This window comes from Patella vulgata, chromosome 2 (genome assembly GCF_932274485.2).
Source record: "Patella vulgata chromosome 2, xgPatVulg1.2, whole genome shotgun sequence".
Classification (NCBI taxonomy): Eukaryota; Metazoa; Mollusca; class Gastropoda; family Patellidae; genus Patella; species Patella vulgata.
In genome coordinates this window covers 71491638-71503721 of record NC_065880.2, presented here as the reverse complement: position 1 = coordinate 71503721, position 12084 = coordinate 71491638, and the positions used below count along the sequence as shown (strand labels likewise).

The 12084-nt window shown below is 35.2% G+C and overlaps 1 protein-coding gene across 1 annotated transcript; it reads left to right on the top strand.

Moving 5' to 3' along the window:
• Nucleotides 1-3646: 3646 nt before the first annotated feature.
• Nucleotides 3647-11993, top strand: LOC126809802 (uncharacterized). Its single transcript, XM_050534587.2, has 8 exons — nucleotides 3647-4386; nucleotides 5155-5594; nucleotides 6313-6525; nucleotides 7322-7486; nucleotides 7932-9113; nucleotides 9680-9800; nucleotides 10865-10983; nucleotides 11477-11993. The coding sequence occupies exons 1-8, from the start codon at nucleotides 3681-3683 to the stop codon at nucleotides 11633-11635; spliced, it is 3105 nt and encodes a 1034-aa protein (XP_050390544.1). The 5' UTR covers nucleotides 3647-3680; the 3' UTR covers nucleotides 11636-11993.
• The last annotated feature ends 91 nt before the right edge of the window (nucleotides 11994-12084 follow it).

Here is a 12084-nt window from a genome sequence, read left to right as displayed (position 1 = left end):
TTCATGATTAAATCAAGAAATGGATAATCGAGATTATTTTATCGTACCGACTTCAGTAATGATGATCGAGGCTAAGCCCAAAATTCAATCGCTAAATTCTTGGTTCAGAGTGGATCAATTTGTCTGAAATTTTCAGCAAATTCCTTTTACTTTATCTAGTTTTTAACTACTATAGCGAGAACTGCCAGCTCCTTATCTAGTCTCCCATAATGTATCTTTAATGAATTAAATTCATTTAAATCCAAGCTGAGACATTATCAAGCATTGGTATTTTTATTTTGTTTTCTTAAAGATGCATTATGTAAGATTTAGATAAAGATCTAGCCGTTCTTACTATAATAGTTCAAAAATAGGTAATGAATTGAAAAATGAATATATTGAAAAATTTCAGTCAAATTACTTTATTCTGGGCGAAGTTATGATTGTTTGAAGATGTAGCGCAGATTGTTTATTATCCTAGCAACGGTACTCGACAACCGTGTCTAAGTCTCCATTATACATTTTATCATTAAATGTTTAAATCTCGCGGGTATTTAAATCAATTCAAATCTGAGGGTAATCAAACAAGCTCTCTCCTATATATAAAATATAATGCGTCATCTATTAGGGCGGGACAGTTACCATTTTTGGGTAAGTGTTTCGTATAGGCACCGTTTTACGTCAACACTATTCTAGTTAATTGTACTAATCTGTGCACGAGATAACTGGACTATAGTACCCTACTATAAGAAAGTAGTAGATTAATGCAAGCTACTTCATTACCCTAGTGTACGTCACACATCATGTAAGTAAAGAATTTCTATATTAAACAGAACACCTTTCTTAGAACTAAAATAAACCCTATAGTATTACACCCTTTGAAGTCTGAGACAGCTCTTTTAAAGAAGGCAAGTCGCTAACTCAATATCATCCACAGTCTTCGACATTGCAAACATGACTTAATGGTCAATTTAAATCAACATTGATGTTGATATCTTATCGTGAAAAGATGGCCTTCTGATATCCAATATTTAAGATAAAATGAAAATTTCAAAATTGGCAAACGAATCGCGTGCCAGAATGCTTTCGATTGCCATCTGTAATGAATATTTTCTCCGGGTTATTGCACACAAGTAATTATGCCGTTAGATACAACGAGGACTGATTTTAGCATAGAAGTGGCACTTCTAGAACTTAGACTTTCAGAACAAAACCCTATTATGCTCTATACTGATCCGAGAGACCCCCAGTTGCGAGCAAAGGCGTACGGACTCGATAAATGTTAGGGGGCAGAGCCAGAAATGCCCCCAAAAATTAATTTCGGGTTACAGATGGTGGTGCCGGTCGTCTGTGAGAGGCGAAGGGGAAGAGCTTACCGTGTAGCCCCCCCCCCCTTAAAGATAATTTGGAAAATTTGACGGCCGCAGACACGTTTTCCTTACGCAAATGGCGATAGTGGGATTAAGACTTCTATTTCTATGTAACACCTCACTGGTTTGCGCAAATAAAATTAATTGTCAGAACGTTTATGAATAAAATAGATATTAGAGTAACGTCCTTGTTGAATGTGTATGCCAATAATATATAATAAAGAAGACGATGAGTGAAAATGTATACGTATGTATAAGATCAACGATAAATAAATTCATTATTAATACGTTTGGAACTTGTGAATTTTAATTATTTTAATAACCAGAAGCCTTTTATGAAGGGGGTTTCACGTTTCACTGAGTGCCCTTTTATCAAGATAAATTTAGAAATATCAGATAAATCTATAGCCTACATAGAATGGTCCCGTTATGAATAGGGGTACGAGCTCGATGAATCTTTGAAAATTTATCTGCAATAAACGCGTTTTCCTGTTAGACCAGCCCGTGAATACATGTACTTCAATGTGGTCCAATATAGAGTACCTTAGGTGACACCTAAATCCCAATTCCCAATCAATCGTCGCGGGGTATGGGGGCCTCGCGCTTCACGAGAAAAAGTTGAAAATTTAACCGCAACAAATACGATATTCTGATATTCTAGCTCGTGATTTAACCAACTTCAAAGTTTCCAATCGGTTTTCAACCGAAATCCCACTCTAGCCGACCTGAATTCCAACCATCCAATCAGATTGTTGCAGCTGCATTCACAAAATATAATCGATGCCCGAAAAATGTCGCACAAAGTAGAATGATTCAGACAAAATGCTTTAATCCATAATCAATTCAGTACAAATTCGTGTTATTCAATTAAAAGAAAAAGAAAATTAGTGTGTTATTAGATTTTGGGCACTTTATTTTGCCAACTACATGAAATATTAATTTTTGTTTTCACTTTACCCGTCTGCCCGAAAATAAGATTGCCCGAAAGTTAGGGGGCACCCACCCCGCCCAGTTAAAACAAGCGGTTGCCATGCACAATACGCCCACATTTTCCAAGAAATGTATGGGGAAGAGGTAAGATCAATAGGGTTCATCCTCTCATTCAAGATCTTTTGCTCTTTAACATATTAAGTTTCATCAGAATGGGACAACAATTGTAGCCCCTCTGAACGGCCTAAAAATTCATACATATTTCACATCTTGCTTAAAAGGCAGGGGCTATAGCTCTAGAATGTGAGGTATGCTGTGTACCAAAATCGAACTCATATAAGAACTTTTGATCCTTAACATAATTTAAGTTTCATCTCATGAATCGGACAAAAATTGTAGCCTCGGGAAGGTCCACAAACTTCATTCATATATTCACATTTTGCGTAAAAGGCAGGGGGGCAATGAGCACCAAAATTAAACTCATCAAAGAGCTATAGTGATACTCGTCAAGTTCATCTAAATCGGATAAACTTTCTGACCTCTAGATGGTCCACAACCTTGGCATTACATGCTTTTATACTATTTGCGTAAAGGTGTGTGTGTAGTTTCCTGTATATAATAATCATTTTATTATGGATATTATAAAGACATAATAACATAGTTAACGTAAAAAGTATTCCAGAGTTAATGTCCTGACTAGATTAGTGTCACGGGCAGTATACACAACGTGGAAGTAATGCATAATTCATCTATTTAACGACACCGTATATAGTGTCTCACAAGGTGCCAAAGAATAGCGATTTTGCTCCGTTAAGTTAGAATTGACAATAGGAGGAGACAGGTGCATTTCTCGGCACTAGGTATACGTAGGCCTAATATTCCATTCTAAAATCTGTGATCTTGGCCGCGCAAACCCCACCCCAATATATTTTCTGTCAACATATACAATGACTTACATATCTGGGGCGATAACTCAATATGCGGTCGAACTATTCTTATTTTTAAATTTGGTTCAACCTTATAGGGCCTAGAGCTATATGGCGTGTTATTTAGTTCTATGGTTATATTTATAACTTCATAGATTTTCCGTCCACGAGAGCTTAATACTAGAGTTAGCAATTTTATAGTCATTTTATTCTTCGGTAGGCATCAGGTAGGTGCCACGTGCCTGGGATTGATGTTTGATGTTATGAGAGACTCATTCTGTGGTAGAAAAAACTATGAAACTGGGAGTAGACAACAGTTGCGAAGCTAGTCACATTCACGCCCATAGCCAGTGATTCATTGGCGACCACATCACGCGCAAGCTTCGGCGACCAATCAGATTACGCTATTTGTTGGATCGTCTCCAATATTGAACGAAGTACTGTATTTACGTTATATTGCCCTCCATGAGATAAAATGGCGGACACAGCACAGCAATCTACCTTAAGGCAAGCAATTAAACGATCAGCGTCTGAAAGAGACGATGAAAATGACAATATTTCGTCGACACAAGAAGCACTACGAACCAGACAATCCATGAAAAGTGCCGTGAATGCACTGAGGAAGTATTTGACTGAACAAGGGCTTGCGCCAACTTTCGAAGAGTACAATTCCAAGCTGTTGGATTACACACTTGCTAAATTTTATACCGAGGCAAGACAAGAGAACGGTGAATTATACAGAAAAACTAGTTTATATGCTCTTCGAAGTGGCATTAGTAGACATATGTTAAATCATAATGTTGACATCGTAAACGGAGATAATTTCAAAGAATCGAAAGCAGTTTTTAAAGCCGTTTGTGCAGGTTTGAAAACCCTGGGAATGGATACCGTTGATCATGTACCGTGCATTTCAGATGCAGATTTACAAAAATTGTACAACTATTTTGATGTAAATGACAGTACAGGTTTACAGGAGAAAGTTTTTGTTGACCTCATGTTGTATCTTTTGAAAAATAAAAAGAACAGAGGTCGTTACGAATTCCGGAATATGAAAATATCTGAATTTGGTATAGGAACCGATGCAACTAATACTAATAAGAAAGGTCTTGGTTTTGTTCACATGGTTTCAGATGGTTTAAGTCTGGACAATGGTGCAGATAATGTTATGTATGAAAGACCTGGTAAATATTGTTTTCTGTTATTTTATACCAGCAGGCTATTTAATAAATTAAAACAACAAAGAAGCCCAATCCAAAACACTAAAATCATATCCTATAATGCAAGAAAAAAACTTGAAAGAGAGAGCTATAGTGTATATGGTCTAGATCTAAATGACAAAGACTCAGACTGGGTCTGAGTTTATTAACTTTTATTGTAGTCTTTTCAATTATTGGATCAGGTATTACGTGATACTCATCCACAATACATCAGACAAGGCAATAATTTCAAAAATAAATGATGTTTATAATAAAAATCTCAAAAACTCTTGTACTACAAATAATTTCAAGGTCTTGAAGACAAGGTCAGTAACTCTGTAATTAATAGATACACAACCGAAATTCCTTGTAACTTGTCAAATATAATGCCAGCAAATTTGAAAATAAATTAAAACTACTAATGATAGTATTTAATTATAAAGCGCAATTACAAGTTTTGAAAAAAAAGGGCAATATGTTTCGGACAGTTAGTTTTGAATCTTGATATGCAAACTTATTCTATATTTAATCACCGTTTAATAATTTAATGTACACATGGTCATAATCAATACTATTTTGTCAAAACTTCAAACACTCATAGCTTTGCTCAGAATAAAAGTAATTTCACTGAAATTTTCAATATATTCAACGTCCAACTCTTAACAATAATAGAACTTTGTTGTTGTTATTAAATGTATTTTCAATCACAAAATGTCATTGAAAGATTGTTTAAATTGTTTTATGTCTTTTCAGGTGATGAATTTTGTCCATACAAAAGTTTTGTGTCATATATTGACAAACTTGATGGATCATGTGACACCCTGTTTCAGAGACCTATCAGAGATGGTAAATCCACGAAAAGTGGTAAATGGTATGATGGTAACCCAGTTGGACATAATGCGCTTGGTACCTTGATGCAGACTATCAGTGAAAAAGCAGAATTATCCAGACGGTATACCAATAGTTCTCTGAATATTACGTCCACATACCTGTTAGATTCAGGCGAGATTAAGAATTTCACAATGATAAAAAATAAACCGATGGAGACAGATCAAGATATTTTTAAAGATATTAAAATTGAACGTGATGATGGCGATGAAGTTTGTGATCTAGGTTTATATATTCCTGTTGAAACCTTTCCGTCATCAACCAACACCAAAGCTACAGATGAAAATACCAATGCTAACCATCTTGTAATTATTTATGATTTTAAAAAATTTAGAAATGAAGGAATGGTGCATTAAGATAATAATATATGAACAAATATGGCTAAAAACAAAAACAAAAATTTGTGTGCTTTATTTATCAATTCTAAACTTTTACCTTATGTATTAATTATAAGGTCCATGATTTAACAAATATTTTTATCCTTTTTTAACGTTTTTGTTCATATCGTAATAGACTTGCAACTTCCCACACATTTTGCTATCACAGGTCACATATGTAGAGGCACCCACATAACACACAGTTGAAGCTGTTTACAATGTAAATGTGTGATTGTTGAGCTTATCTGTCACAATATTCTGGCCTTAACATAATATTGATTTCAAATTCATAAAACAAAGTTTATAAGATAGGACATAAATAATGCTATGGAAATAGATGATATATTATGTATGAAAATGACCCATATACTGTAGGTTAACAAAATACAGAGACTGACTAATAATACTGCCATTTCCTGTTTGGTTACACACAATATTCTCTCTTGTTTATGAAACTGAAACTACCCTGATGGAATGTATCTACATGTGGTTGACCTAATTAGATAATCATTTTGCCTTCTAATTTGCAGGTATGGGCACCTGATTGTTTTCAAAATCGCTTTTTTAGCTTGTTCTCTGTCTGCCTCTTGCAAAATGTGGGCTTATTTTGAAAGACATGGCAATCGTTTGTTTCTTTTTTTTTCAGAATGCTGACTTAAAGAAACTTGTAAGAATGTATGTGAAGGAGGTTATGGAATCTCATAAAATGGAAATGCTAAATTTTATTAAGGATGACATTCTTGAAGAACTGGACAAATGGAAAAAAGAAATTCAAGATTTGAAAAAAGAAATAAGTAATCTATCAAAAAATCCAGATTGCTCAAATACAAATCCTGCTCCACCTTCAGACAATAATGAGGTAAATTTTATTGAGTTGGTTATTGATGTGGAATTATTGACTTTAGATTATAAAATTTTTACTGTCATTTGTCTTTGTTTGAGGGTGGGGAGGGTGGCTCAATGTTCTAACGTGTGTTTTAGATAACAAACTGGCACGATGTCAATTTCCAGCTCGTACGTGACGAGGAGTAGGGTCGTCTGTCCAACCTTGTTGGTTTTCTCCAGGTCTGCCAGTTTCTTCCCACTGCTAAAAACCTCTATGCGCAAACAAATACGTGCAAGCGAATTACTGAAATGAAATTGAAATTTTAGTACTGAAATGACCTAGAACTCCTATAAGTAACCTATGGAGGGCTCTAGACTTGCAGGGGGGTTGGGTGGCCGAATGGTTAACGCATGCATGTTTCATCATTAGGTCTGTCATTGAGTCAAGTGGCATGGCTTCGATTCCTCGCTTGTATGTTACAAGATTCCTAAAGATTCCTTTGCACAAGTGAATTAATGAAATAAAATTAAACCATATGCTAGTCCTAAAATGACCTGATTTGTGTCGAGTGGACTGTAAATCTCTCTCTCTCTCTCTCTCTCTCTCCCCTACACTTAATAAAAATAAACAGCTAGTAGTATGAAATAAAGCAATTTTATTTCAATTATTCGCTTGCGCATAGGTGTCTTTAGAAGTTGGAAGTAACCAGAGGACCCAGAAAAAGCCTTAGGCTGTCCACAGACGAATCAACAAAAGAAATTGAGTTTAACAATGTGCTCCTTTAACTCATCCCATGCTTAACTACTCAACTACTTTCTTTTAATCTTAGATTGATTCACACTCTACGCCGCCATCAACAAGTGGTCTCGTTATTTCCAAAGTTACCAGTCTGAGCAAATCAATCAAATCTGAGCCTGAATCAGATTCTACAGACAGTAAGACTTGGGATCAAGTAACTAACGACTGTGCTGATCATAATAATATCTCTAAGAAGGTATTTGCATGTATTATTTTCCAGATTGTGAAAAATTTTAACAAATATCTGAGTAAAATCAAATTAAACAAAGATGAATATTGTGTTCAAGTACATCAATTCCAAAGAGTTTTGTTTTGAGATATACATGTATGAATAAGAAGCAGGGTTTCCAATGGACCCTTTAGTAGCCTGAAAAGTTAAGACCCTTTAGAAGTCTGTTAGCACTTTCTTCATCTTTGTATTAAAAAAAACTACAGCAAAGAGAAACACTGTAGTGAATACCTGGGGAGGCTGGTAAACATTTCCTAGATTCAGAATAGGTAACTGTCTTTCCTGGGCCTCACAACCCAGGGTCCCACAAAATCTAAATCTGACTCTGGGTTACCTCATGTTATTAAGCTAGCTTGTTCTATTCAACTAGGCCTTCTCTATTTCATGTTTTGTCTTTATTTTTTTGGTTCAGACCATATTGGTTACCGCTGGAAGATCCGATAGTATCCCAAGTAATATATCAAATACACGTGTCATGCTCACTACTTCTACCTCACAAAGAAATAAATCAACTTCGGACACCAGTCCCCCAAATAAAATGCCACGATTTGATACTTATTCGAAAAATGATTCTTTAAGAACAGCTCTAGAAGGTCTACAAAAATTGAAAGCAGATATGCAAAAGGAGGACCAAACAAATACTGTTCAGAATATTCAACAGTGTAATACTCTACCGCAAAATATCCAGTTTAATACAATACCGCATAATGTGCAACAATTTAATTTAGTTCCGCAAAATATTCTATCTAATGCTACGGCATCTAATGTGACTAAAGATGCCGTTCAGAAACAAACCATTCCATCAGGGAGTGCAGCATCATCTTTACAGAATATATCAAACTTTGGTAGCATACTCTTATCTCCACAACAATTGAATACATTTCAACAGACCAGAATGCCAGTTTCTATCTTTAAGCCAAACATGATTTCGTCATCTCAAGTATCCTATCCTTTAGGACAAGCTATGATTCCTCCAGGAGCTTCTATAATCTTGAGAGATGGACAAACTGTTAATCTTTTACAATCGGGTACCAAGTCAGTTACGCCTCTGACTGCTTCTAGTAAACTAAGTCGGATATGTCAGCAGGCTGTTGTTACTGGTGCTAAATCCACACCTTCAGCAGCGCAACAATCACCAACCTTGAAAGCACAACCAGTAAATAATCAAACAAACTCTTTGCAAGCAGATCAACTTAACACAGTGTCAGCTAATCAACCCAAAACAATGTTGAGAAATCCACCAGTGGTATTAATCACCAAAAATACACCAACAACAGAACAGCCATCATCACCATCAATAGTTAAGCAATCGCCATCAACAGTTAAACAATCACCATCAACAGTTAAGCAATCGCCATCAACAGTTAAGCAATTAAAATCATCAGTAACTGAGAAATCTACACCGGTAGTCATAGCAACAGGGTCATCCGCAGCTGAACAACCAACATCAGAACCAGTTATAGTTATTCCATCAGAAGATTTTCCTTCTAAATCTACTAGTAAAAACATCAATAGCAGTAAAAAAGTTGTTAAATCTTCCACCACTGTATCTAATGATGATGATGATGTACATGAAGTAGTTGATCTGATAAAGGTTGGTTTTTTACTAGTATAAATAATAATTGTTATTTACTAGTAAAAAAAATATTTATTTACTAATATAATTGATCTTGTTATTTACTAGTAAAAATAGTATTTGTTATTTACTAGTAATATAGTATTTGTTATTTACATGTAGAAATAGTATTTTTTATTAAAATAAAACAAAACTGAGTAAGATGCGGGCTCACTAACAAGAGGTCCAGGTTCTCGATCCCTGCATTGGCAGAGAAAGTTTCCCTGACATTTTCTAGCATGGTTTCACCTATCCGTAATGCAGGATGGATGGTCTGGCAAGTAATAACGTTTAGTTATTTGGATTGGGAATAAAGTCCTACAATGTGTTATAAGAGAAATCTTTCACGGACAGCAAATGAAGGGTCAAGGTTTATTTTACGTGCACACCAATGTGTACACAGGGCCTCAATTTCCATCCCATCCTAACAACTAGGCACAGTCCTAATGAATATTCATTATCACTGATATAAGTCTTTATAAATTTTTTCAAATATATATATCAGTTATATTAAGAATAACCATGGCATTCATTTTATTTATTAGCATCCAGCTCCTCTACCTGCTGCTCCACCATTTTCAGCTAATGATGCTCAAGGTCAGCGAAGAAAATTTCAAGGAATGCTTCCCCCAAAACCTATTTTGAAGATATCATATAATAATAAAGGTTGGTAACTAATACCTTTTATTAGCTATAGAATCATGGGTTCCAACTCATCTATACATCCATTTATTGGTCTTTACCGAGGATTATGTAATGAGGGTTTTGTTGATAATTAATGATAAATGTCTTAAGAGTAGAGTAAAAGTTAAGTGAATGCATGAGTACATGTATGTCATATGGTCCTGATCATGAATAAGTGTATTTTAGCTGCAGTTATAGCAAAGTCCTTTCGCAAGATCTTTTTCAGGGTTTTATATCTTTTCTGGCATCAAATTGAACTCCATGTAATAAAATAGGGTATAGCCAGTCATTTATATCTTTTTTCTATGGTTCATTAGTCTTGTAGGTTTAGGAAAGTAGGACATTAAACCACATTTTATTCAGGGGTCATGGTGGCTAAGACGCTGGCTTGCTAGCCTGGAGGTTGGGTGTTCGATCCCTGCATTGGCTGAGAAAGTTCATCCAGATTTTCAGGCGTGGTTCCACCTTGTCAGTGGTGCAGGAAGGAGGGCCTGACAAAGACAGCTGTCGAGTCGTTCGGATGGGACAAATTGGTGTACACATTGGCGTGCAAGTAAAAGATCCCTTGACAGTTGGAATTCAAAATAAGAGTAGGCCGTAGTGCCGCTGTTTGGGCAAAATTTCCCTCATAGCACACCATATGGCGTATACTGGTCTTCGTTAGCCCAGTTCGGAGCAGAACAGTAGGACAATAAACCCCATTTTATTTTCCACATTTCATTCAATCATTTTGTCTATGGTCACATGTGAAGTGCTTTGGATGTTAACTCTGACTGGACTGTTGTGTTTCCCCCGCAACTCTTAATCAAATTCCTGTAGTCAAGGCTTCTTTTAATATTTTATGTGCACAAAATACGGGTGGAGCTCTATTTTTTGTCCCATCAGAAGGACTAGCCATAGTTTCTGTCAAACCCACAGGCACTACAAGTAGGAACTAGGTTTGATAAATCCCTTAGTATGGTTGTAGTTTTTGTAATGTGTTTTGAACAGTTATCCCATATTCACGGATGATTTCATATTCATAGCAACTTTATTTCTTTAATCAGGTATTGTTTTATCCTGGAACTTCACACGTAACTTAATGTTATATTCAGAAATAGAATCGTACCAGCTTTATTCTTATCAAGAAGGTGATCGTTCACCTGATACAGACTTGTGGACATTGGTAGGTATATTAGTTTTTCAAGTGAAAAAACAAGTATTGATAAGGATAAAAACTTACGTTTGGAAATAACAGTTTTAGTTGTACCTGACAAAATGTCAGTTACTATTGAACTAGTATCAATAGATACACAGAATATAGACAAATCTGTACCAGACAAAATGACGTACTAGAGAGATTGTAGCTGACAAAGTATGAATATGTGCAGGACATTGTCTGTGGTAGGTGCATTATTTCCAGACTTTAATTATAAGTTAATTAAGTAAAGTACTTAAAAAGCAAGGTAGTCTAAATTCCTTTTTTCATGTATTTCGAATCTACCATTGTTTTATCCGTGCACATTATTCTTTAGCAGTTCGTGGATCAGGAAGCTGTAGAAATCCTAAGAAGTTTGGACAGTTATGGACTGCTCTCTTTAGTAACATAATACACTTACCTATGTGGCAAAAACATATGGTTTTCTAGTTAATCAAATTATGAATTGTTTGTATTTCAGGCCGGTGAATTGAAAGCCTTACCACTACCTATGGCATGTACACTATCACATTTTCAACAAGGATATAAATATCATTTTGCTGTTCGAGCTATTGATGTGTATAAACGATATTGTGCATTCAGTGAGACTGTTTCCATCCTATTACCATCAAATAAATGAACTTATCTATAGCATGTCATACAGATACTTAGAACTGCAGATCAGTGAATATCTGTAACACACGCAAACTTACTTGATGTCATACTGATATTTGGTGACATTTTTATATTTTTTACCCAAGATTAAATCTGTAAATTGTTTTTTAATATGGTCAACATCAAGGTGGATTTTAGTTCAAAAGAGGTGAAATTCCTGAAAAACGGTTATTCTAACATTAAAATTTATACATTTTTGTTGTTAACAGTGATGTTATTTTGTTAAAGAATCATGTGAAGCCGGGAATATTCAACAAATATTTATTATTTCGTTATTGTTATACAAATTAAATTTGTTCATTACATAAATAATCTACTCTTTATCTGCCTGAAATTTTGTCAGAACAGCTGAACTTACGGCCTGCTCGTATTTTGAATTCCTATTGTCAAGGATTCTTTCACGCGCACGCAAAC

Coding starts and splice junctions, on each gene's coding strand:
- LOC126809802 (XM_050534587.2), top strand. CDS start 3,681: ATGGCGGACACAGCACAGCAATCTACCTTAAGGCAAGCAATTAAACGA. Junction 4,387..5,154: donor TGTTATGTATGAAAGACCTG/GTAAATATTGTT, acceptor ATGTCTTTTCAG/GTGATGAATTTTGTCCATAC. Junction 5,595..6,312: donor ATACCAATGCTAACCATCTT/GTAATTATTTAT, acceptor TTTTTTTTTCAG/AATGCTGACTTAAAGAAACT.